This window comes from Notolabrus celidotus, chromosome 5, assembly GCF_009762535.1.
Source record: "Notolabrus celidotus isolate fNotCel1 chromosome 5, fNotCel1.pri, whole genome shotgun sequence".
NCBI lineage: Eukaryota > Metazoa > Chordata > Actinopteri > Labriformes > Labridae > Notolabrus > Notolabrus celidotus.
Genome location: NC_048276.1, coordinates 4,609,071 through 4,636,168, shown reverse-complemented (window position 1 = coordinate 4,636,168; position 27,098 = coordinate 4,609,071). Strand labels below are relative to the sequence as shown.

At 42.2% G+C, this 27,098-nt stretch overlaps 2 protein-coding genes across 4 annotated transcripts in view; one reads left to right on the top strand and one right to left on the bottom strand.

Moving 5' to 3' along the window:
* Positions 1–457: 457 nt before the first annotated feature.
* Positions 458–21,011, top strand: LOC117812665 (adhesion G-protein coupled receptor G4). The gene is made up of 27 exons (XM_034683571.1): positions 458–563; positions 727–996; positions 2,797–2,894; positions 3,116–3,177; positions 3,328–3,376; positions 3,521–3,546; positions 4,405–4,559; positions 4,638–4,787; positions 4,871–4,944; positions 5,036–5,103; positions 6,462–6,607; positions 6,715–6,844; positions 8,445–8,545; positions 8,682–8,886; positions 8,966–9,131; positions 11,039–11,185; positions 11,270–11,395; positions 11,485–11,530; positions 11,627–11,730; positions 12,728–12,849; positions 13,040–13,308; positions 13,417–13,531; positions 15,395–15,473; positions 15,593–15,794; positions 16,256–16,357; positions 19,745–19,909; positions 20,485–21,011. The coding sequence occupies exons 1-27, from the start codon at positions 458–460 to the stop codon at positions 20,604–20,606; spliced, it is 3,405 nt and encodes a 1,134-aa protein (XP_034539462.1). The 3' UTR covers positions 20,607–21,011.
* A 1,828-nt stretch (positions 21,012–22,839) lies between these two features.
* adad2 (adenosine deaminase domain containing 2) overlaps positions 22,840–27,098 on the bottom strand; it is a 16,585-nt gene continuing 12,326 nt past the window's right edge. Inside the window, exons 10-11 of one of the 3 annotated variants that reach the window (XM_034683483.1) lie at positions 23,406–23,538; positions 22,840–23,282 (exon numbers count right to left, since the gene is read on the bottom strand). In XM_034683483.1, the coding sequence (XP_034539374.1) occupies positions 23,172–23,282; positions 23,406–23,538 (244 nt within the window). In that variant the 3' untranslated portion in view covers positions 22,840–23,171. The remainder of the gene's footprint in view (positions 23,283–23,405; positions 23,539–27,098) is intronic. The other 2 variants (XM_034683484.1, XM_034683482.1) reach the window with 2 other exon arrangements.

Genomic DNA, 27,098 nt, shown 5'->3' with positions numbered 1-27,098 from the left:
GCAATCATTTCAATTTGATTTTAATAATAATCCCTTACCGCTCCACAGCTCAGCTCTGAGTTGTTGTATGATGATGACACAGAGTCTGTTTTCCTCCTCAGCCTGGCTCAGTCTCTGGGGGAGCGTGGCTGACTTCACCTCCAGGTGCAGCCACTGGAGTCTAAAGCCTCACGTCTCCATCCCCGCCCTGCAGGAGTTCACCGTCTGCTTCAGCCTCAAGTTTGAGGTATTCAAGAAAACACATAATCCTTTTTTTGATTTAAGGATGCTAATAAATGCATAAAGACTCTTTAAATATAACCAACATGTCTTCAATGATGTGTAGGCGTCCGGTTCCTCACCTTGGACCGCCTTCATGTACCGTCATCCTGACAGCCAGCATGCTGAGCTGGGCTTCGGGGGAAAGGGGGGCCGTTTGGTGCTCTGGTTGTTTGGAGCGGAGTGGACCACCGAGAAGATGACGCTGCAGGGGTCAGAGTGGGATGCGGTGTGTCTGACCTGGAAACACACTAAAGACAGACCTGCACTGTACATCAATGGCATACAGGTGGAGATCAGGGCAGGTGGGTCACATACACATGAATGAAGCTTTATAATGTTTGGAAACCTTAACTCAAGGCATCCACCTGCACAGAGTGTAGTGAAAGTCAAGACCACATGAGCTGTTCTTCATCTTACACGTGTTGTTTTCAAGTGCTCAGTAAACTTTGCTCTCTCCTCTTCTAGCTCACATTTCAGATTCTCCCTCCGTTCGCCGCAAACTGGCGCCCAACGGGACCCTCACTCTGGGTGCGTCTCACTCCCTGGTTAACGGGAATATCAACATCATTTCAATCGGCCGTCTGCGGGGGAACTTATCTCAGTTTAGGCTCTGGGGTCGAGAACAGGAAGTGACATCACTGATGTGCATGGAGGGGGACCTGGTGAAGTGGGAAAGAGACAACTGGGATATGAAGATGATCTGTGCGCCGCTGTCTGATCCCAGCCTGCAGTGTGGTGAGACAACAAGTCTGTGACACCAAGAGATGAAGTGCTTCTGTTCCTCACTGATATAACCTTCATTAAATCAAAAACCTGCATGTTCACAGGTTTTACTGTTTGAAAATGCTCTCCCCTCACCCCGCAGTTTTCACACACGAGTCAGTAATTCACTGTAACGCCGTCTGTCAGCTCCAGAGCGTTTTACAGCTCTCTCTCCTGCCGCCGTTTACTGTTTACTGTACGTCCTCAGCTCTCAGATTAAATATTGACCCTCTGTCTTTTTGCCAGTAAAGTAAATACAGAAGCCATTCAGAGATCAATAACATCAGGATCAGGCACATTAATCACACAGATGTCTTTACTTGTTATTTTTCTATCTACAAAGCTGAATCCTGGAGTCATTTTCCTAACTTCTTTAATAGGTGAGAGCAAATTACCTCAAAAACACGCCTTTGATTTCATCAGATTAAGTGACATAATGCATAAAAAGTCTTGATTTAAGTTTCTTGAATGAAGAGGAAGCTCTGCATCAGATGACCTCTATGTGCCCTCAAGTTCTGCTTTTACAGAGGAACTCGTGTTTTTTTCACACTGACTTCTGGAGAAAGAAGAAGCTTGAGGTCAACAAGAAAGTTTCTGTTCCTGTCTCTTTTTAACATCCAAGTGAAAGCTAGCAAAATCAAAATATAACAATCAATCTTTCTTTATATATGACCAAATCATAACAACAGTTATCCTCAGACTCCAAACAGAGCAGGTCTAGACCGTCCTCTATGTTCTATTATTAACAAAGACCCAACATCAAGCCAGGATAAGACCAGTCCCATCTTACAGACAGGACTCAGTCTGATCTCATCTTAATCCACCATGAGCAGAGCACTTTGCAGCATTTAGCAAGTTAAAGTGGCAAGGACAAACTTCCTTTAACAGGCAGAAACCTCCAGCAGGACCAGACTCATGTTAGACACACATCTGCTGAGACCGTGCTGGAGAGAGGGATAGAGGGAGATGAAGAGAGAGAGAGATGATAGTGGTGAGACGGATAGTAGTAGTTGTAGCAGCTGGAGTCTGGCACGTCCACAGCAGCAGAGATCCAGAGGAACCTACGAGACAAGGGAGCTCAGGGACTCCAGAAAGGTCTATGGTTAGTAACTTTAATGGGACAGGAAGAGTTAAAGTAAGAGACAGGCAGAGAGAGGAGAGAGAGGGAAAGACAGGGTCCCAGTGTGTCAGTCTAAGCCTATAGCAGCATAACTAAGAGCTGGTCCAAGCCTGATCCAGCTCCAACTATAAGCTTTATCAAAAAGGAAAAAGGAAGTCTGATCTCATCTTAATCCATCATGAGCAGAGCACTTTGCAGCATTTAGCAAGTTACAGTGGCAAGGACAAACTTCCTTTAACAGGCAGAAACCTCCAGCAGGACCAGACTCATGTTAGACACACATCTGCTGAGACTGAGAGATAGTAGGAGTCGAACCCACAACCACTGTGACAAGGACTGCAGCCTATGTAAGTGGGGTGCATGCTTAAGCTGCTGGGCCAACAGCGCCCTTAAGATGACACTGAACACGTCTTTTTGAAGAAATGAAAACATGGTTGTGATCTAGTGTTAGAAGTAATGTACAGGTGGAGTTCTGTTAGCCTAGCGGTTTAAGCACATGGCCCATATACTCCCACATTGACTCCCAGCCTCAACCATTTGCTGCACGTCTTCCCCCGCTCTCTACTACCTACATTTCCTGTCTCTCTTCAGCTGTCCTGTCAATAAAGGCAAAAATGTTTCTTCTCAGTTTCTTCTCGTGTTGTTTTTGACAGAATGGTCCTTTTACAAAGTGACTCTGATGTTCGCCATCATCCGCTCAGATGGGAACAAAACAGAGCTCTACAAAGCCAGAGACATCGCACACAAATGGGTGAGCTGAACAAACAAACACAAACACAGATCCTGTTCTTAGTGATGATTTAAGCTCATTCCTAAGAATCTGAGTTTATTTCTGCTTTGATAATAAAGTAATTAACAGCTTTGACCTTGATGAACCTTGTGTTTTAATGTCTGAGCCAGGACTGTGTTATATTGCAGAGACAGTAAATCTCACAGGCTGTAACTGCTCTCCTCTGTTTGTTGTTCCTGCAGCTCAGAAAGGTTCTGCCGACCGGCATCTATTTACCCAGAGTGTCTGTGTTTGAAGTACCCAGGTATGAGAAGATCTGTGTTTACCACACTGACATAACTGACTGAGTGTTTCTTAATTAAATATCTGTGAATGTGAAGCTGAGTCACAGACATAAAAACAGAGGGAATAATTAGACCATGTGGATACAGTGTCTCTGTGATCTCTCACACAGATCCAGTACAGAGGAAGGACTTCTTAAAACTGCTCATGTAGATGGGGAGGTAAGTCAGCACAACTGAGTCTGACTCATCACATTGATTAATTATGATTTTAAACGTTTAAGTTGTTAAAAAATCTCCTCTCTTCTCATGCTTGTCTCCCTTTGCTTCATAACTTTGAAAAACCTTTGTGTTTTTATTATCCAGGTATTCTGGGTTCCTTCTAATGACAGGTAAATGTTTCTTTAATGCAGAGGTCTGATATCAGTCTGATACTAACCGAGTCAAATGATGGATAATTAAAGAATGCAGAATAAAGTTATAGATATTAACTTGCTAAATGCTGCAAAGTGCTCGGCTCATGGTGGATTAAGTTGAGATCAGACTGAGTCCTGTCTGTAATAATATTAATAATGCATTTTATTTATTAAAGCACTTTATTTACATTACACTTGAATGTGGTGAGTGAGGGAGAGAGTCTGAGGTGTTGGGGGAGAGAGTTCCAGAGGGTGGGGGCAGCGACAGAGAAGGCCCTGTCCCCCCAGGTTCGGTGCTTGGGTTTGGTGAGACGGTGGGATTGTATGGTTGCAGAAGGTCGGTGAGGTAGGAGGGAGCTAGATTAAGGAGGGCTTTGTAGGTGATGAGGAGGATCTTGTACTGTATTCTGGACGTGATGGGAGGCCAATGGAGGTTCTGGAGGACTGGGGTGATGTGGTCTCTGGAGTGGAAGTGAGTGAGAAGGCGTGCAGCTGAGTTTTGTATGTACAGTATTGTAATTTGTTGAGGAGGGTGTTGGGTGTACTTTAGAGCAGGGTTCCCAAAGTTTTTAGCCCACGACCCTTAAAAAAAAGGTGCCAAAGACTCGTGACCCCCACTGTCCCTGACCCACACTTTGGGAACCCCTGCCTTAGAGGATGCTATTACAATAATCAAGTCTTGAGGGGATGAAGGTGTGGATGAGTGTTTCAGCAGCAGTGAAGGAAAGGGAGGGGTGGAGACGGGCGATGTCGCAATGTATGTACATCAATAAATAAGGACAGCATGATTTGGGGATTTTGATCTTTCATTTCTGAGTCCTGATTGGTCCGTAGGTTTCACTGCCTGGTTCACATAAACGTCATCCCTCCGTTGGACGTGGCGGCTGTGCAAGCTGAGATGTACACAAACCTCAAGACGCCATACTACGACCAGAGCGGTCAGCTGCAACTGCTGACTGATTCGGACAGCATCCAGACCACAGCTGTTGGTAGGACACACCTCTCACCTTCCTTTAAAAAAGCTTAAACATGAAACGGCTTCACCTGAATCTTTGTTTTATCTTTAGAAAGCTTCACTTCCACCACCATGAGTCCTCCTGATGAGGTGACGTCACCCTCTGCCGTTACAAACGTGTTGCCTAGTACCACAACCAGCAGCACCAGAACAAGTGCCTCTACCACAACCAGCTTCACAGCAGGTCCTTCAGGAGTCTCAGGTCAGTCTGATGATGACATCACTCCAGCTGTTTTAGACGGGGCATTGAACTGCATCTTATCTCTTTCTGTATCTCCTCTGTAGAGCTGTACTTTGAGGTGAGAGTGAACGTTTCCATCACAGGAGATTATGATCCAGAGCTGATTCTGACCACATGGGTATGCCTCACCAAACAACTCTTTTATTTATAAAAATAAATCACAGCTGAGGTTTTCTCCTTTTTTTAATGTGACTGTTTACTCTGCACAGCTCAACTCCAGTCTACCTGACGACAAGATGCTGGTGCTTGACCTCCAGATGCTCCCTGAAGACTACAGGTGCAGTATAAACATCATGATCAACTATAGAAATATCACAATACTTCATTAACACAAACGGCCCAACCTAGCTGCTGATCTCACTTCTAGACATCGTGTGAAGCGGGAGTCAAACCCCTGCGCCTCTGATGGAGTAAGTAAACATACAAACACTCTGCCATTACAAATACAGGCGTCTCCATGCTCAGAGGGACCCTGTTTCTAGATTTTATGCTAAGCTGATGCTAACCAGTGTCTTGTTCTAGCTGTATAGTGAACACATGGATAAGAGGGTGGAATCAATACACAATTTAACTATGAAGCAACGACCTCCAGCCGTGAGAATTGAAGCTAATGCAAAAGTTTTACAAACCGCAGTTCCTCAAGTGTCCACTAGAGGCTGGCTCCAGAAGAACCGGAAACCACATACACACCCATTCATAAAAGACGATCTTTACAGCAGATATAAACGTGTTTACAGCCTGGTACAAAAAACTATTTTAGTATGAGTAGCTAATTTCTTGATCGGCACACACTGCACGGGGGTGAATTTTCATAACGTGGAAGTTTCAAAGATGTTAAGATTACGAGTTTTCCATAGTTAGAGGCACAGCTGACTTGACTTGATTGACAGGCGGGAACACTGTAGCTGTTAGCGAGGAGGCTCAAAGACCGCCTCTTTACGTCACACCTAACCTCACACAGACTGACGATCAGCTTCAAAAAAGCGCTCCAGGAACAGATGGGTGACGTCACGGATACTACGTCCATTTATTATACAGTCTATGGGAAAAACTTGAAAGTTATAATTAAAATGTGATCTCTATTTTTCCACTTTTGCCTCAACAACAAAAACAGTGTAATGAAATGTTTATAAAGGGATCAGAAGGTCGAATAGAATATGTAAATTCTTCAAATTAAACTCCCTATAAATAAAACGTGTGATAAAGAAATTAAGCTGAACAATGTAAAATGTGAAAGTGTAAATTAGCCAGGTTTTAGATTTGGTTGGGACTGAATTCTCTGACATGAAAATGCAGAATCTGATTTAATCCACCTGTTTCTTGAATTCTTAAGTTCTGACATCATTTCTCTTCTTTTCCAGGTGTTTGTTTACAAAGTTTCCAGGTATGGATCACGTCAATTTCCTCCTTTCACCTCGATCAGGATGAAATTACACCAAAGCAAAATGAAAACACGACCTCTCTGAAGCACAACAATGCTGCAGAAACAATCTAACGTGCAGCTTATCAGATGTTATTGACTTAGTTTAAACTGAATGCTCATGTTAGTGAGGCATTAAGGTTTAATTTCATTCTTTAGATACACTGATAAAGGAACATTTTACAGCTGTAATTATCTCTTTTACTGCCCGGCAGAGAGAGCTGTGTTTTCCAGGTGCAGGTCATGATGTCGCCGATGGACACACAGGAAATGGAGGAGCTGATAAGGGTCCTGCTGCTGGTTCCTTATGACAACGGATCCATCACATTAGAAACCGAGGACATACAGATAAGCCGCATATGTGAGGGCGGGTCGGCTTCAGAGAGTAAACTCTAAAATAAAGGGAGGGATAATCATGTTTTTCTTTCCTCCAACATGTCACTCTTTTTCTTCTTCTTCTTTTTAAAGTGATATTTAACTGCGATGCACACTCCCACCTCACAAGGAAAGGCCTGTTTGATTGGCCGACCACTTCAGGAGGAAGAAACGCCACTCAGCCGTGCCCGAAAAACCCTCGACGCTACGCCACACGACACTGGTAACACTACATTTTTACTGGTGTCCTACTAAATCCAAGGTTCCAAGCTAACACATACCTAGAGAGCGGCTGTTGAAGAAGAAAAAAAAGAGAGCTGTTGTTGAAGAAGAAAAAAAGAGAGCTGTTGTTGTTGGAGAAGAAAAAAAGAAGAGGGAGCGGTTGTTGTTGAAAGAGAAGAAGAAAGAGCGGTTGTTGTTGAAAGAGAAGAAGAGAGAGCGGTTGTTGTTGAAGGAGAAGAAGAGAGAGCGGTTGTTGTTGAAGGAGAATAAGAGAGCGGTTGTTGAAGGAGAATAAGAGAGCGGTTGTTGTTGAAGGAGAAGAAGAGAGCGCGGTTTTTGTTCAAAGGGAAGAAGAGAGAGCGGTTGTTGTTGAAAGGGAAGAAGAGAGCGCGGTTGTTGTTGAAAGAGAAGAAGAGAGAGCGGTTGTTGCTGAAATAGAAGAAGAGAGAGCGGTTGTTGCTGAAGGAGAATAAGAGAGAGCGGTTGTTGTTGAAGGAGAAGAAGAGAGAGCGGTTGTTGTTGAAGGAGAAGAAGAGAGAGCGGTTGTTGTTGAAGGAGAAGAAGAGAGAGTGGTTGTTGTTGAAGGAGAAGAAGAGAGAGCGGTTGTTGCTGAAGGAGAATAAGAGAGAGCGGTTGTTGTTGAAGGAGAAGAAGAGAGAGCGGTTGTTGCTGAAGGAGAATAAGAGAGAGCGGTTGTTGTTGAAGGAGAAGAAGAGAGAGCGGTTGTTGTTGAAGGAGAAGAAGAGAGAGCGGTTGTTGTTGAAGGAGAAGAAGAGAGAGCGGTTGTTGTTGAAGGAGAAGAAGAGAGAGCAGTTGTTGTTGAAGGAGAAGAAGAGAGAGCGGTTGTTGTTGAAAGAGAAGAAGAGAGAGTGGTTGTGGTTAAAGGGAAAGGAAAGCTATTGCTGTTGAAGAAGAAGAAGAAGAAGAAGAAGAAGAAGAAGAAGAAGAAGAAGAAGAAGAAGAAGAAGAAGAAGAAGAAGAAGAAGAAGAAGAAGAAGAAGAAGAAGAAGAAGAAGAAGAAGAAGAAGAAGAAGAAGAAGAAGAAGAAGAAGAAGAAGAAGAAGAAGGTGGATTCTTTAATGACAGATTTATGTTTGAAGGACAACGCAGAAGTTTTCTGTTGTATTTTCCCATTTCTACACACTGCACCTTTAATGTCTTTTTTATCCGTGACCTTCTGTCACATGGAGGAAACACTTCATATATTTACCTTGTTGTCACCATGAGAGTAAGACACGGCTAAATACAGGCCTGCATTGGTATTGATTAGTTTCATTATATTTACCGAGCTCTCACTTTGTGCTCTGGACTCCATCTTTGTGTTGACTCAGCATGAATACACTTATTGATGACTGCTCATGTGCTGCAGGAGGCTGGGCTGTAAAATCATTAATCAGAGGCACAGCAGCATTAATGAGTTAATAGATGGGTGATTATCAGGATCAACATCCACACAGCTGTTTCATGCTTACTCTGCCAAACACGACTTTAGGAAATAGAGAGGTAGTTGGATAAATGAAATAAATCTAGATTGTGGAATAAACTCAATGAGGGGAAAAGATGGAGGATTTGAAAGCCCCCTCTCTCTGTCCTTTCACCAGTAAACTGAGTATTAAGACCAACTGGATGGCCCCAGAACTGGAGGAGTGCTCTTTGGTAGTGGAGACCATCCCTGATCTGGACCACGTCAAAGTCACATCTGGTCTGTTACACAATCTGTTCATCTGTCTTGTGTTGACATGTAGTCTTTGGTCTCAGTGAATTAAGTCTCCTTGCTCTCACGGTGTTGCCTCCTCCACCCGGTGCATCATGTCACAGACCGTGTGTTTCCTCTCCAGGTAACGCGCTGGACGTCATCGACATGATCATGAACTTACTGAAGAACCACTCCACACTCAGCTACAAAGAGCTGGCCACGGTCCTCGACAAGCTGGAGGACGTGGTCGACCTCAGCGTGGTCACTCCGAGCCTGGGCCAGGCTCTCATCAACATCATCTCAGACATCCTGGAGTCTGACAGCAACCTGCTGCCTTTCACCAACACGTGAGGATGAAACAGAAACTATGACATCTGAACTAATCCACTGCTCTGTCTTCATCCTTCATCTCTCCTTCCTCTTCAGGATCCTAAATATCACAGAGGCAGTGGGAGATAGGATGGTGGGCTATGACGGCTCCTCCACCCTGGTCGCTCCAGCTATTGCTGTCACTGTGGTGGATGTGTTACCGGGACAGTTCGGCAGTCTGACGTTTGGAGTGTCGTCTTACAGCGCAGGCAAAACACCACAGGTTTGTAAAGTAACAACATCATCCAAAAACATACCTTTAATCTGTCTGAAAAACAAGTCCATCAGTTGCACTTATTTCCAGGAGTACAAAAATGCCAATAAACTCTATTATTAATAGAAGATATTTAAAGAACTGTAACGCTTTTTCATGTTTATTTCATAAGTGTGTTTTTTCCAAGTAGCTCTAATTTCAAAGTTGAGAATATATTGGAAAATAATCCTTCTCTGATCTGTCTGACAGCTACATCTACATTCATCTTGATCTTGCTGCAGAGCGACATTAAAGCGTGAATCTTAGAGCGGCATCACAGTTGAAATTTTTTGGATGTCAAATTTCCAGCTGCAATATTTTGTATTATTAGAAAGATTTGCAAATGAAGAGGAATTAGTGTAGAATATTGCAAGTTTGTCCTTGTTTTCATGCACAGTTTGTGATCAGAGTGGGATGAGTCCTTCAATAAGTTTTGGGCTTTTCTGAAGCAGAACTGTGAAGTTCTTCCAAAGAGTAAATGTTAGCTTAGCTGTGCTGCTTTATGTTATTTCTCTTACATATTTAATTGTGTCAGCATGACGGTTAAATTCTTTCGCTCTGACTTTTTATCTTTAAACTCTGAGGGCACCAAATCCAAAAATGCACTTTGTGTGACTGTCAATCAATATGAAAGAGTATTAGAGCCAGAAAATAAAAATATTTTTTAAGCTGTATTTTTAGTGTTTAAATTCAGACTTTTCTTTTTTATCTCAGAATTTTATTAAAGGTGACATATCACGCTTTTTTCATCAATATGTATTGGTCTAAGAGGTCCCCAAAACATGTCTTTACAGTTTATGCTCAAAAAAACAGATTTTGGTCTGCCTGAAAAGCCCTCTTTTTCAGTCCTCCTCAGAACACTCTGTTTTCTCTCTGACCACGCCCCCTCAGGAAGTGGATGTGTATCGGCTGTCCAGCACGTTGATCTAATGTTTACATGTTGGCTGAATATACACGGCTGCTCACAGACCGCGCTACTTCAACCCTCTGAATCTGATCCAGAATCTGATCCTGATGGAGAGGCGCCTGCAGCAGGACCTTTCTGAAGGATTGGTCACAGATTTAGTGTTTCTTGTTGTTTTATTTGTCAGTATGTCGACGCGTGTCTTGGTACACAGCTACAGCTACGACATGTAGCTATGCTAACTAGCACTAGCACTTATCCATGATAAATACAAATCATCCACTAGATCTTCAAATCTGCAGACGTGGGGAGTAAAACCGACCTTTGTGTTTATTAAGACAGCCTACAACTAGCATGCCTCCCTCCTAAGCTCCTTGTTAGCACACATGTATGCAGGTAATGTAAAACGGAGGAGGGATTCAGTATTATTTTATACAGTCTATGGGCTGAACAAGCTCCGAGCTCTGACTCCGTGACAGACCGGATATTGTTGTTACGTAACAAAAACACTGAAGTCTGAAACGGCTCGTTTCACACACATTTACAGAAAGGTGGAGAAATCAGAACAGGGGCAGAATGGATTTTTTTCATTCTCGGGGGGTTTGTAGACAGGGACACATATTTCAGGTAGAGAACCATTAAAAAGTCAATTTTGCATGATATGTCACCTTTAAATTCCACCTTTAAATTTTTCTTTTTTTTAAATTTTATTTGGCTTTTTCAAATTTTAAGCACATAAAAGGAAAATAGACATATATATATGGAGGGGGAAAGAAGAAAACTACTTATTGAAAAAAGTTAATATTACGGATTAAATACAAACAGTACTTTGTTCAAATATAATAAAATACTATCTTTTTTGCTTGTCCAAACCTCCCAAATATTTTGATTTCATGGCCTTAATTTAACCTGATCTATTAATTCAAAAAGTCTGAAATTAAAGTACATTTAAAAAACTGTCTTTGTGTCGTAGATTTTCATCAACAAGTATCCTCTGAATGGCACGGTGGCCTTCATCTCCCTGCCCTCCGTCCTTCAGGACAGTTTCCCTGAGAGCAGCTTCAATCAGAATCCACCAAGGGTAACTTTCCAGTTCTTTGGAATCCCAATGCTCTTCAAGGTACTACTTATTGATAATAATTCCTCTGAGTTTAAAAGAAAAATGTATAAATCAGCTTCATTTAATAGATGTTGTGATTCCCAGACCAGCCAGAAGGGGGCGACCCTCAACACGTTTGTGGTGTCAGCCAGTGTGACCAATGCCAGCTCTCCAATTAAAGACCTGGTTGAGGATGTGAAAGTCACACTCCAACATATAGTACCCAATAAAGTAAGATTACAAATGTAAAGATGCATGCAGCACTGCCCAGACTGATGCTGATATAATAAGAGTTTTTTTCATCCTCTCCTGTCATAAAGCTTCACAATGAAATCCAGTGTGTGTTCTGGAACTTCAATAAAAACAGTAAGTCCTCTTTTTAAATCCTCAACCTTCATCCCTTTTGTTTCTCATGAATGTTGGATGACCTGTGAGCTGCTGAACGTCTGTGTCATCATGCAGACGGACACGGAGGCTGGGATGACTACGGCTGCCGAAAACACAACAGCAGCTCTGACTACACCACATGCCTGTGTGATCATCTCACACACTTCGGAGTTCTTCTGGTGCGTGTTAAATATTTCTGCAGAGCTGTTCTCAGGGGGACGCGGCTCGGCTGCAGAGAGGGACTGCTGCAGCACAGTGACAGGTTTTGATGAGAGGTTCAAGACAAAGGGAAGTGGGTTCACTCTGATTTGACCAGCAGAGGGCGCTCAAAGCACAAAACATAAACACTAGTGAAGGACAGTTTGATCACATATGACACACATTCAAGGTTTAAGACTTGCTGTATAGGGTGCTGGTGGCCTAAGGGTCTAAGGGCCCCATATACAGAGGCTATAGTCCTCGTTGCAGAGGTTGCCGGTTCGATTCCTGGCCGTCACAATTTGCTGCAAGTCTTCCCCCAACTCTCTCCTCCCCACACTTCCTGTCTATATACAGCTGTCCTGTCAACAAAGGCAAAAACGCCACAAAACTAAAAAAGTGAAAAAAAATAAAATAATAATAATAATAAATAAATAAAATAAATATAATAAATAAATAAATAATAAATAAATAAAATAAATGAAATAAATAAAATAATAAAATAAATAAATAAAATGTATTAAGTCGTGCTTTAGTAGTCGTGGGAAACTTCTCCAGCACTCATCAATATTTTAAAGTAACATATACAGTATCTTATATTGAGATCCAAGTGATCAGCTGTGCTAACTTTTAGTTTCATCATGAAAAGCAGCATTTTGTTGGTTCACTGACTTGCTGTAGGGAGAACTGTCCTTCATTCATGTCCACTGCCCCCCTTATTAGACCATATAACCTGGTTTAAGTGGGTGAGATCTCTGCTTAGCGTGCTCTGCTCTACATCTCGCCTTTTTGGCAGTGATTGTGGACGGTTCAGAATTCCTAGAACGACACTGAGGCTCAGACAAAGAGATCAAAGAGGACAGGGACGGAGAACGCATAAAGAAGAAGAAGAAATAAAAGAGTGACCGAGCAAGTGACTGGACTAGAGTGAATCCACAACGTCAATCCATGCTAAAAAATGTATGTGCTTGTGTTTAGGACCCCACCAGGACCCCAGTGGACGGGGCTCATGAGCAGATCCTGACTATCATCACTTATTTCGGCTGTGGAGTCTCATCGCTGTTCTTGGGGATCACAGTTCTCACATACACGGCTTTCGAGTGAGACTCCAAACACTCCAAACACTGCACTGTTAATGTCTGAATCTGTTCAAGGCTGTCTCATCGATAACACTGAACCTTTAATTTGATTAGATCCTTACTAAAACCCTGATCATGCAGTGTGTCTTAAATTAATCTTCACACTTATCTCTCTCTGTGTTCTCTCACCTGTCCCTTCTCTCCACCTCAGCAAGCTCCGTCGAGACTACCCGTCTCAGATCCTCATCAACCTCTCCCTGGCTCTGCTGGGTTTGAATCTGGCGTTTCTGGTCAACTCCTGGCTCTCCTCCTGGGGTCTCTACGGCCTCTGTGTATTCGCAGCATCCACGATGCACTACTTCCTCCTGGCGTCATTCACCTGGATGGGATTAGAGGCCGTTAACATGTACTTCGCTCTGGTTAAAGTCTTCAACGTCTACGTGCCGTCCTACATCCTGAAGTTCTGTGCTCTTGGATGGGGTGAGTCTTTCTTCTGACTGACTGATTTTCAGTTTAGTGAAATATTGGGATGACTTCTATTTCAAGGTTGTGACATGTGCTTTAAAAGTGTATCATCTGTCCCTCAAGGGATTCCTCTGGTGATCTGTGTCCTGGTGCTCATCGTGAACAGAGAGGCGTATGGCAGTCACCTCTACGGTGACGCTCAGTCCAGCCTGGAGCTACTGGACAGCTCTGACAGTTTGTGAGTTTGGGCTTTAGTTTGTCCAAGCATCAGGTCTCAGGTCTCAATCAGCTGTGACACTTCAATAAATGTTAAATGAGATTCCTCCAACAGTCATGTCTGCCTTTGACTTAATTTTGCTCCTCTGTTTGACCTTAACATTCAGAATCTGATACTATCATGCCAATCATGGACAAATACAAGATTGTAGTGCAGAAGCACAAGTGCACAGAAAATTAAGAGACATCTTAAAGCCAGCAACAGAAAGAGGCAGTATTTTCTCTGTTACATAGGCTGCAGTCCTTGTCACAGCAGTTGTGGGTTTGACTCCTACTATCTCTCAGTCTCAGCAGATGTGTGTCTAACATGAGTCTGGTCCTGCTGGAGGTTTCTGCCTGTTAAAGGAAGTTTGTCCTTGCCACTGTAACTTGCTAAATGCTGCAAAGTGCTCTGCTCATGATGGATTAAGATGAGAGATCAGACTTCCTTTTTCCTTTTTGATAAAGCTTATAGTTAGACCTGGCTCAGGCTTGGACCAGCTCCTAGTTATGCTGCTATAGGCTTAGACTGACACACTGGGACCCTGTCTTTCCCTCTCTCTCCTCTCTCTGCCTGTCTCTTACTTTAACTCTTCCTGTGCCATTAAAGTTACTAACCATAGACCTTTCTGGAGTCCCTGAGCTCCCTTGTCTCGTAGGTTCCTCTGGATCTCTGCTGCTGTGGATGTGCCAGACTCCAGCTGCTACAACTACTACTATCTGTCTCACCACTATCATCTCTCTCTCTCTCTCTTCATCTCCCTCTATCCCTCTCTCCAACACGGTCTCAGCAGATGTGTGTCTAACATGAGTCTGGTCCTGCTGGAGGTTTCTGCCTGTTAAAGGAAGTTTGTCCTTGCCACTGTAACTTGCTAAATGCTGCAAAGTGCTCTGCTCATGGTGGATTAAGATGAGATCAGACTGAGTCCTGTCTGTCAGATGGGACTGGATCTGATCCTGTCTTGATGTTGGGTCTTTGTTAATAATAGAACATAGAGTACGGTCTAGACCTGCTCTGTTTGGAAACCACATTTGTGGTTTGGTGCTATATAAATAAAGATTGATTGAATCATTATTCCAAACCGAGTGTTGGTCTTACAACATTTCAATCAATCTTTATTTATATAGCCCCAAATCACAACAAATGAATAGTAAAGATGATGTCAGACGTTTCTCAAACTGTGCATCTTTGATGTATAAGATTGTTCACAGGCGGTTTCTGCATCATGAGGTCACTCACTGACACCTACCTGAGAGAGCCAGCGTTTGCAAACATAAAAAATAGAATACAGAAATGATCAATCTTACTGCTGATGCTTTTATTTCATGTTGAAGTCATACAGTGGCATCAGTATTATATTCAGTTTGTTTTATAACTGGGTAAAAACTTTAAAATTAGCATTAAGATTGAAATACTGGAGACATGACTCACCCCCTTCCTCACAAGGTAGTAGTCCAACATGCCAACAGGGATGCTTCCATCGCGCTCTGGTTGATCTGAAACATGTCGGAAGGGGACAGAATCTCACTCATTGTGTCAAATCTGGAACAAACGTTATCCTCAGACTCTTTCCAAACAGAGCAGGTCTCGACCGTACTCTATGTTCTATTATTAACAAAGACCCAACATCAAGACCGGATCAGATCCAGTCCCATCTTACAGACAGGACTCAGTCTGATCTCACCTTAATCCACCATGAGCAGAGCACTTTGCAGCATTTAGCGAGTTACAGTGGCAAGGACAAACTTCCTTTAACAGGCAGAAACCTCCAGCAGGACCAGACTCATGTTAGACACACATCTGCTGAGACCGTCATGTCTGATCTTATACTCCTTGTTCCCTCAGCTGTTGGTTCCAGGACAATGTGACCTTTTACGTGACCGTGGTTGCCTACGCCGCGCTCATCTTTCTCTTCAACATCGCGGTAAATATCAACATTTGAGAGTTTAAACTAGCAGAACATTGGCAGCATAAATCTCACACTGGGTCACATTGAATTTGAATATTGCTGCACCTTCTGTGTCACTTTAAATCTCCGTCTAGGTTTTTGTGGTGGTTCTGATCCAGATCCGCCACATGCGAGCCAACAGCCCGGCTGGAACTCGGAGAGGACTGATCCATGACCTGAGGGGAGTGGCCAGTCTCACCTTGTTACTTGGACTAACATGGACTGTTGGCTTCTTCACCTGGGGGCCAGCCAGACTCGTTCTGCTCTACCTTTTCTCTGGACTTAACTCCCTGCAAGGTGACGGTTTATATATCATGCGTATGAAAACACACGCTGCTGTGTTTCTATTCCTGTCTTCACATTACTTCTCTCCTCTCAGCAGAAGGCGCATTGATTGAGCTGCTGCGTGTTTATTGATTGAGTCAGTGTTTGCTAACCATATATGCAGTTTTCCTCAACATCCGGCTCCACGATCACAGTTCAAACGAAAACAACAGAATGTGTAGATAAAAAAGGACAAAAATCAAACAGTGGCTGAGTGATGCAACGATTTCACCGCCGCCTCTCCTCGGCTGGCCTTTGTTATATTTCTCTCTCTTTTTTTCCTTTTTCAGAGAGTGATGCAACACAAGCTCTCTGCTTTCTACTTCTGGGAGGAATGCCTTGCTCAAGTGCAAATTAAAAATGAAAAAGCTCCCGAGGAAGAACCGGGCTTTGTCAGAGATCGTGACCTTCTCTGGTTTTGTTTTTTGTTCCAGGACTCTTCATATTCTTCTTCCACTGCCTGATGAAGGAGAACGTCAGGAGGCAGTGGAGGATTCATCTGTGCTTCGGACGATTCCGCCTCGAAGAGCACTCTGGTACGACAAAACACACACAGCATGACGTGACCTGATCAAGTCACTTCATTTAGATTTAATAAAACCTGGAGGTAATTCCTTTATACTGGAGTTTCTACACAGCAGAGCTCAGTTTGGATCCTGGGCTTTAACTACTACCTCTGACAGGACCACCTCCCTTTCACAAGCGAGAGCGTTACAAACTAAATTAATTCAAGTTATGAAAAGCTCTGAAAAATATTAAAGGCAACATATCACGCTTCTTTCATCAACATATATAGGTCTAAGAGGTCCCCAAAACATGTCTTTAAAGTTTATGCTCAAAAAAACACTTTGAAATCAGATCTTGGTCTGCCTGAAAAACCCTCTTCTTCAGTCCTCCTCAGAACACTCTGTTTTCGCTCTGACCACGCCCCCTCAGGAAGTGGATGTGTCTCGGCTGTCCGGAACGTTGATCTAATGTTTACATGTTGTCTGAATATACACGGCTGCTAGCAGACCGCGCTACTTCAACCCTCTGAATCTGATCCAGAATCTGATCCTGACGGAGAGGCGCCTGCAGCAGGACCTTTCTGAAGGATTGGTCACAGATTTAGTGTTTCTTGTTGTTTTATTTATCAGTATGTCGACGTGTGTCTTGGTACACAGCTACAAACATGTAGCTATGTGGCTATGCTAACTAGCGCTAGCACTTATCCATGATAAATAAAACTCATCCACTAGATCTTCAAATCTGCAGACGTGGGGAGTAAACCCAACCTTTTTGTTTATGAAGACAGCCTACAACTAGCATGCCTCCCTCCTAAGCTCCTTGTTAGCACACATGTGTGCAGGGAATGAAAAACGGAGGAGGGGTTGAGTTGTATTTTATACAGTCTATGGGCTGAACAAGCTCCGAGGGATAGAGATATTGTTGTGACTTAACAAAAACACGGTAGTCTGAAACGGCTGGTTTCAGCACACATTTACAGAAAGGTGGAGAAATCAGAACAGGGGCAGAATGGATTCTTTTCATTCTCGAGGGGTTTGTAGACAGGGACACATGTTTCAGGTAGAGAACCATTAAAAAGTCGATTTTGCATGATATGTCACCTTTAAGAGACCATTTCAAAATGATCAGTTACTCTAATTTCACTGTTTATAGGTATGTGTTTGAGTAAAATGAACATGTTTGTTTTATTCCATGAACTACTGACAACGTTTCCCCCAAATTCCAAACCAAAAATTTGACATTTAGAACATTTATTTGCAGAAAATGACAAAAGGTCAAGATATAAAAAAGATACATTGATTTCAGACGTCAAATAATGCAAAGAAAACAAATTCATGTTCATTTTAAACAACACAATACTAAGGTTTTAACTGAGGAAGAGTTCAGAAATCAAAGTTTCAATTAAATCAGCTTTCATGCTTCGTGGCTCTCCACCAGTCTTTCACATCACCACGTTGCCACTGGCCATGACAGGGTCTTGATCCGGTGGTCCTTCATCCACATCTTGATTGACCCAGCTGTGTGTTATGGAGCTTTGTCCTGCTGGAAAAAACTACCCTAAATGACAAGATTTCTATTTGGAATTTGAGAGAAACTGTCACATGCCACACAGCTAGGTCAATCAAGGTGTGGATGAAGGACCACCAGATCAAGACCCTGTCATGACCAGCCAACTCTCCAAACCTGAGCCCCGTTGAAAACCTCTGGAATGTGATCAAGAGGAAGATGGATGATCACAAGCCATCAGACAAAGCTGAGCTGCTTGAATTTTTGCACCTGGAGGGAAATGACGCCATCAAACAGCAATGTGAAAGACCGGAGGTTGCTGTTTGGAAGCTGTGGTTTAAATCTGAGTTATTCCACCAGATATTGATTTCAGAACTCTTCCTCAGTTAAAACATTAGTATTGTGTTGTTTTAAGATGAATATGAACTTATTTTCTTTGCATTATTTGAGGTCTGAAAACACTATCTTTGTCTTATGTCTTTTGTCATTTTCTGCACATAAATGCTCTAAATGAGAATAATTTTATTTGGAATTTGGGAGAAACGTTGTCAGTAATTTATAGAATAAAACCAAAATGTTCATTTTACTCAAACACATAACTAGAAATAGTCAAATCAGAGAAACTGATCATTTTGCAGTGGTCTCTTAATATTTTACAGAGCTATATCTATGTGTAATTATGTAGTAGAATTATTCATGTCAGATTTTTCACTCTTAGTCAAGTTATTATTGAAGCTTATTATTGAAGTTAACCCTCCTGTTACCCTCAAATGTACCAACATCTTTTATCCTTGGGGTCAATTTGACCCCAGCAATTTAAACCTCCAGAAACTGATTGTTACCCAGGTTTATGTGTCAGGTACTTTATGTTTCTTTGTTGCCTATCTAAATAGCCCTTTAAATGAAATGTATTTCAAGCATAAACACAATTTAAAGCATTCAGAAGGACTTTATCTGTAAAACAGAACATCAAACTGCTGCAAGTTTGTCATGCTATTGTCGGCCTCTGCCTTGTTTCTATGTTATCAAAACGTATGACACAGGACTCATCATTGAATGTCTTTAGAGACACAGTGGCTGGAATTATATCTCAATCTAAAGGTTTGCAGTTCGATCCCAGCTCCTGCAGTCACATGCTGAAGTGTCCTTGGTTATAGTGACCTCAATATCATCCAAAACAACCAAATCAAATGTGTGTAAAATGTTGATATTTCCTATGTTATATACAGCTAAAACAGCCTGGGGTCAAATTAACCCCAAGGAACACCTATGTTTAATTTTATTTAACAGGGAATTGGAACATATCAACATTTAAATTTTACGTTTTCACAGTTGTCCCCATTAAATTAGGAAAAGTCATGAAATATGAAGCCAAAAAATGATGTTAGTCATTAATTTAGAGACGTTAAACATCGAATGGGGTCAAATTGACCCCAAGGATAACAAGAGGGTTAAAGAGAGAGTCCTGTATTTCACTCAAGCTTTGACATATTAGGAGTCTGCAGTTATTTTTGGGGCTATTCTACCTTTATTTGACCGAGTAGACAAAGAGAGGAAATATGTGAGGACAAGAGTGGGAGATAATATCGGCGACCACTGTATTTAGGATTGTTTATAGGGTGTACACTATAAAGCTGAGCTCACCTCTCACCTCCACTTTGAGTATCAGCTGGAATCTTCAGGCAAGTTGAGGTCAAGTGAGTTCAGTCGAGTTGAGCTGTACGAATGAGGCTTAAACTAATAAAATCTGTCAGCTGGTGTTACTCGAGATGATCATTCATGAACATCTGTTTCGATTCTGCATTTTCTGAGTTATTTGATTCGTGTTGGCAAAGAGAGTCCCTGCTGTGAAGTTAATTACATACAATAAAAGCCTTTTTTCAAATACCTGTGTTGGTTCTGTCCTCCAGAGTGGAGCAACTCGGCCTCAGTGGGAGTCACGGCCAAACCCAGACCCAATCCACCGCGGGCCTCTGTACCATCAGTCCGCTCGGTCAAGTCCAGCTCCACAGACAGCACATCGGCTTCCTCTGACTCCAGCCAGAGAGAGCTGTCCTGCAAGAGACCAGACCTCGGTGAGGAAGAACATTAAGATATTTTACTAAAAGCACATCTCTATATATTCACTCTTTTGACACCGCTTTACTGAGACGGTTCTAAATGCAAAGCTTCATTATGAAAGGAATCTGTGTGAAAATCTTTGAAGAGACTTTAATAATGAAGGTTTTTGGGATTAATTCTATTTCTTAATGAGTTACTATAAACATCTTTTGACATTTAACTCTTATTGAATCCTAAATCCTCATCGAAAGGAACAATTAAGGTCGCAATGAAAAGTTAAAATTTGTCTCATTGAGTCTCTTTCATTCGAAATGATCACAGGTTTATTCAGACATCACAGCCCCTCTACTCTCTGCATCCACGTGAAGGTCAGCGCATACATTAATGAGACCGCTCTGACACGAGACAATTACACCTAATCCTTTGTAATGGAGTCGCTGCTAACACAACTAAAAGGACAAAACTGTGATTTCTCAAAGGTTCCTCTCACCGTCTGACAGTTTAATTTACGTTCAACCCCCGATCTGAAGGAGAAAGCGTCTGTTGTTCACACCCCTGAATTGTTCACAGATGTTAAATTATCTTGCAGGCTTTTTTGTGAATTCCCTGGCTCTCCCTCGGGCCCACACCAACCCCTCAGGTACGGGAGCTCTGCCTCACCAGCGGGGGACACACCCGACACCTGGCTGGAGGAATCACTTGCTCGGCTAGCGGGGACAAAGATGGAGAACATCAGGCATGCAGGAGATAGTCATTTGCAAACACAGATTCCTGAAACCGTCATGAAATGCTTAAAAACTCTCACAGCAGCAGCTGGAGCACAAACTGGTGTGGTTACTCTTTACAAGACAGAAATATGTAATCAGTGCAGCGTAGCATTCTACCATGGAGCCCTGTCGTATCCAGCTTTATTAGATTATTTTATATCCAGTTGTATTGTTTTTTTGTTTTAGCTAAATATTGAAAAAGAGCCTGCAATTATGAAGACATGAGTAGTTGCATCAGTTCCAAGGAGGAGTTGGTTGCCAAGCAACTGGTGAGTGGAGCCATGGTGACAATGAACCGTGGTACCACACAGTTTGCATGAAAAAATTGTAATAAAAATTTTAAATTTAAGTCTCCCCCCCGTGCTGCTCATTCACCTTGATTGCTGCAAGAAAATGTGCACAGCAGCTCAGAGAGACATACCTGAGACCTATTTTCAGCTCATGGATTAATGAGAACTCGTCTCTGAGTCCTTTTGTTCTCTTTAAGTCTGACATCTGTGAAGTGAGAAACATGTGATGGTTAGAAATAGTCACCATACCTTCGGTTTGTTCAAGGTCACTGTAGAGAGAGAGAGGTGATGTTCTCGCTGCAAGAGGATGTCTTCATGAAGTTTGACAGGTTGTATTTTTGTAAAGGGATGATGCATGGTGAGCAGGTGGGTTATGGGAAATAGAATCCAGACAGGGTGAGAATTGAAGCCAATGTGGAAGTGTTAAAAACTGCAGTTCCTCGAGTGTCCACTAGAGGCTGGCTCCGGAAGTACCGGAAACCACATACACACCAATTCAAACAAGTTGATCTTTACAGCAGAAATAAACATGTTTACAGCCTGGTTCAAAAAAGTGAGTGTAGTCTGAATCGGCACACACTGTACGGGCGGTGAATTTTTACATAACGTAGACATTTCGACGATATTAAAATTACGAGTTTTCCATGATGAGAGGCACAGCTGACTTGATTGACAGGCGGGAACACTGGAGCTGTTAGTGAGGAGGCTAAAGGCCCGCCTCTTTACCTCACACTAGCTCTGCAGAAGTTAGGTTGAGTTCAGTATTTCCAATATGGCTACCACCGTGATCGGCTTCGGAAACAGATGGTTGACGCCACTGAGATTACATCTATTTTTAATAGAGTCTAAAAATGTCAAACATTGACATTCATCAGTGTTTGCTGGTTGTGTGAATAAAATACAACATGTCATTTGATTTTCTCGTCATGTCAGTCCCAAAGCTATCGAAGAGGATTAGGGCCACTGAAAAAAATAATAATTAAAGTCCAATTTTTTTTTTTAAATTATTACTCTGAGATTAAAGTCAGAATTCTGACTTTAATCTCAGAATTTTGACTTTATTCTCAGAATTCTGACTTTAATCTCAGAATTTTGACTTTATTCTCAGAATTCTGACTTTATTCTCAGAATAATAATAAAAAAAAATTTGACCTTAATTTTTTTTTTTTCCAGTGGCCCTAATCCTCTTCCGTACAAAGCGGACATTCTCCAGACAGTTAAGTCGTTATAACCCTGGACTAAAAGTCTTCAATAGGCTTTTGATAAGAGCAAGCCTCGTGTGTAAAAAGACTAAATGTCCGCCTCTTTACCTCACACTAGCTCGACAGCAGTTAGGTTGAGTTCAACATTTCCAATATGGCTGCCGCTGACGATTGGCCTCAAAGCAGCGCTTCAGAAACGGATGGCTGACGTCACGGATACTATGGCTGTTTCCAAAACGGCCTGCTACATACTACTTACTAATGTAGTAGGCAGTAGGTATTGCCTACTACATACTGCTTTTGAATTTAGCATGTAGTCTGACTGTTCTGTTAGGAAGTGGTTTCTATGTAATTTGAAAACTTCCACAGCAATCAAAAATGGATTTCCTCCAGTCAAGAAAGAAGGGAAAAGAAAAAGCAGAATGAGCGCTGTGCATTGTGGGAAACAGTACGTGAGGCAGACTGGTCCGATGCATACTGTGAAATTTTCCTGAATCAGTCGACATCCGGGGAGTTTTGGCTTATTGCAGATTTTGCTCTTGTTCACTTACTACTTCCTACATACTGAACTCTGGCCAAATCAGTGTACTGCTAGTACAGTAGGCAGCTTCAGAAACAGCCTATGTCTTTGTTATATACAACATCCACACAATGTCATACAAATGACCAGAGAAGCTGGGAACTGTTACTCTGCTGTAGTTTAAGTTTTCACATTTATTTCAGGATCATAAGAGCGGTTTAACAACAGGGTGATTTTGGTGTTCGTCTCTACTTGACAGGGCTGAACAAATCTCTGCCTTTAAAACGATGTTTTTCCACCCACAGTGCATTCAAACCAACTTCTTCACTGTTACAAACAGGAGGGTTACTTTTTACTTTTCTCAAACACCTACACAAACTGAAAACATTATTATTCATAAAACCAAGAACAGAATAACTGAGATGCACACACAAGCAGAACAAAATCTCAACAAAATCTTAGATAAACTTCAAGTGGGTCTGATGCTGAGGGCACATTCATGTGCTGAAGCAGTCCACCAGCTTTTTTGAATTCCAGGGGCCGGCATGTTTGCTCAGTAACTGCTGCTTGACCAGATCTTTGACTGTCTGGTAGACCACGGCCTCCACCTACAGAACAACAACCATTAACCACTAAGAACTCCATCTTAGCACTTTTAAATGAAGCAGTCACCCAGACTTCATCATGTGACTGAGCAGTGAGCATGCATGTGACCTACAGCAGACACACACCTTGAGGCTGTGGTAGGTGGGGAGTTCCAGGAGGTAGCTGTGTCCCCCCAGCTGAGCGACCTGGAGGAAGTAACTGTAGAGGGCTCTCTTGCAGAGTCTGCTGGAGAAGCCGGGTCCGCTCACAGACGGAGAGCTGGAGAATGATTAAGTGCATCATAAATAACATTCCAGTCACATGTATTAATCCACTTATGCATGCTGTAAAATATACAAGCACATTTTTTATTCTCTGGAGAAATAATTTCATTAAAAAATGTTCCCCTCCTCAGAGATGCAGCTTTTTCCTTCACCACCGATCACACCGTGCTTACCGTAGCATGCCCGGTTTATTGATGCTTTGACTCTCCAACTGATTCACAAAGTTTTATTATGAAGAGTTCCTTTATTTATTCTTTTATCATCTTTAAGAATGATTCAGCCCTTTATGATTAAGTGTTCAATTAAATCAATGAAATAAAATTAAAATTAAAAATCATGAAGAGCTTTCCATTCCAATGATGTGCGTGCCAATTTCTTACTTTCCTTTTTATTATGGTTTGTCTGTCTGTTTTCTTGTCTTGTTATATATAACAAAAAACTGAAAATAGTTTTTAAACCTTGAAATTATAAAAGAAGCTTTAGCTTTGAACTTAACTGACGTGACGGTTGTAGCATCTTTGCTAGCTTAAATACAAGACTAAGAAAAAAGGTCATAAATTCAATTGCTATGAATTAACATGAGAAATTAAACATATACAAACCATGTGCCTCTATCAACCAGGAGCTTTATCAACAGAAAGTAAAATATGAACAGTTATTTATTTACATTATGCTGTTTAAAAACTTCGGCACTACTTATTTCCCGTGTGTAACTTTTAAAAATAAGTGTATTGATCTTCATATTAAGACCTAGCCTGATTTATACTTTTGCATTGAATTGACGGCGTAGCCTACGATGTAGGTCTGAGTAGGTCCCCTACCTACCTACGTAGACAATGCACACCTCCTCCAAAATGTAACTTTGCGTCGATTCGACAAGGACCACAAGCCCAGTGATTGGTCCACTCAGCGGCATTGTATTTCCTGCTTTTACACTACTTCCAGGATCCCCGCTCATCAGCCTTGTATTTCATCTCCTCTCTATTCTTCATGTAATCATGTCTGTATGATAAACAGCAACATATATCAGCTGTAGATTAACATTACAGGCTCTGAATCTCTGTGGAAAAGTAAACAGAGATCGTAGAGGGGCCAGAAACAGGAGACTGGCTATCAGAGAGACCACACTGCCCTCTAGTGTTTCGGTGGAGTATTGCTGTGCGACACGGACACATCGACGCACAAGTATGAGGTGCTCATGTCCGCGTCGCAGAAGTATAAACCATCCTTAAAGGTGACACATCATGCAAAATCGACTTTTTAACAGTTCTCTACCTGAAATATGTGTCCCTGTCTACAAACCCCCCGAGAATGAAAAAACTCCATTCTGCCCCTGTTCTGATTTCTACACCTTTCTGTAAATGTGTGCTGAAACGAGCCGTTTCAGACTTCACAACAATATCCGGTCTGTAACGGAGTCAGAGCTCGGAGCTTGTTCAGCCCATAGACTGTATAAAATACAACTCAACCCCTCCTCCGTTTTTCATTCCCTGCACACATGTGCTAACAAGGAGCTTAGGAGGGAGGCATGCTAGTTGTAGGCTGTCTTAATAAACACAAAGGTCGGTTTTACTCCCCACGTCTGCAGATTTGAAGATCTAGTGGATGATTTTTATTTATCATGGATAAGTGCTAGCGCTAGTTAGCATAGCTACATAGCTACATGTTCTGACTGTGTACCAAGACACACGTCGACATACTGACAAATAAAACAACAAGAAACACTAAATCTGTGACCAATGGTTCAGAAAGGTCCTGCTGCAGGCGCCTCTCTGTCAGGATCAGATTCTGGATCAGATTCAGAGGGTTGAAGTAACTTGATCTCTGAGCAGCCGTGTATATTCAGCCAACATGTAAACATTAGATCAACGTGCTGGAGAGCCGAGGCACATCCACTTCCTGAGGGGGCGTGGTCAGAGGGAAAACAGAGTGTTCTGAGGAGGGCCGAAGAAGAGGGTTTTTCAGGCAGACCAAAATCTGATTTCAAAGTGTTTTTTTGAGCAATAAATTTTAAAGACATGTTTTGGGGACCTCTTAGACCAATATATGTTGAGGAAAAAAGCGTGATATGTCACCTTTAAGACTTTCTTAAACACACTCCCTGCAATGGATAACAAAGAAGCTAGCCAGCTAACTAGCTACAGTGAGGGCTTGATAATGCATTAAATCACTTATTCTTTAAGACTCACTATGGTGTATTCTGACGGCTTTAAAAGTAACTTCATTCAGGGATCAAAATTAAAAGAAAACATTAAAGCTGTGTCAGAATGGAGTGATGACTTGTGACTCAGAATAAAGCTTCAAGACTTACTTGTAATATTAATCATAATCATCCAATAAGCTGTGCAGGCACGTGTCAGGACCTGATGTCTCTGTGGTTCTGTGTAAAGCTCATTTGTACAGAGTGTTCCTTGAGGACAGCCTCCCCTCCTTTAATGTCCAAAAATAACACTGAGGAGGACTCGAAGGTAAAGCTTGTGAGCTCCATAAACTGAGCTCACAAGCAGACAGAGGGGACAGGTTATACAGACCTGGTGCCAGCTGCCAAACAAGGCAGGACACCCACCCTGGAGCAGCAATCTGTTTGGCATGCTAATTTATTACACCTAGCATCTTCAGGAGCGGGACCTTGACAATGTTTCCCTAAGATTGGAGGAGATTTTTAGGATGATGGGAAGAGCAGATATTCACAGGTGGCTCTTCAAGGTATCAGATCATTTAAGGTCTGTTGATATCAGCCCATGATATCCTCAATCCCGCCCTGAATGTTCATTGTTTTTATCACAAAAACAATCTACAAACAGTGGATTTTTTTTGGGTGAAATTCAAAAGATTTGGGTGCAAGCCAGAGTTCCCAGGAAACAATTAATTGCTTCGGCGGTGAAAACCATAACAAAAGGAAGCTTGGAATAATTGGCATGCTACTTCTACATCTCTAAATTAAAGGAGTCTCATCTGACACAAGCAGCATGTCCTTTTGTTTTCACACTATAATTTGGGAGTTGTTGTTTTTTTTCCAGAAGGTGTTTCTTGCCATCCTTTCATTCCTGCACAGTTTAGGTCCTTGTCCTCAAATTTATTCTGAACCCTCTTTTCTTTGTCTGCACACAGTTTAGTTCAGAGCCCATCATGATAAAGCACCACGTTGCCTCAAACTAACAGTTAGGGCTGCAAAGACAATAGCTTGAAATACACAGCAACACTGCGAGCACAGAGCAGGATCCAAACATCTATTTTTGGATGTAATCTCTGCTCAAGGACAACACCGCCTCCAGTAAGAGCGATGTCTGTGTCACACTCAAGCTATCGGACATCAGCAGTTGTCTGCAGCTGAAAAGCCAGGAGATGGCAGGGGCCCCGGGGCCTCAAAGAGACCCGTCAAACAAGCAAGCTGGATCAGGCTCTTCCTGCAGTGCCACTCTCTCCTTGATCTGGTGACAGCGGTGTGTAGGAGGGAAGCTTAGTCAGGTCATGGCACACATTTTGAATGCAGAGACATGTTACAAACGTCTTTGCAGTGAGCAGGAGATGTATTCCCTGCATAATAAATCTGGA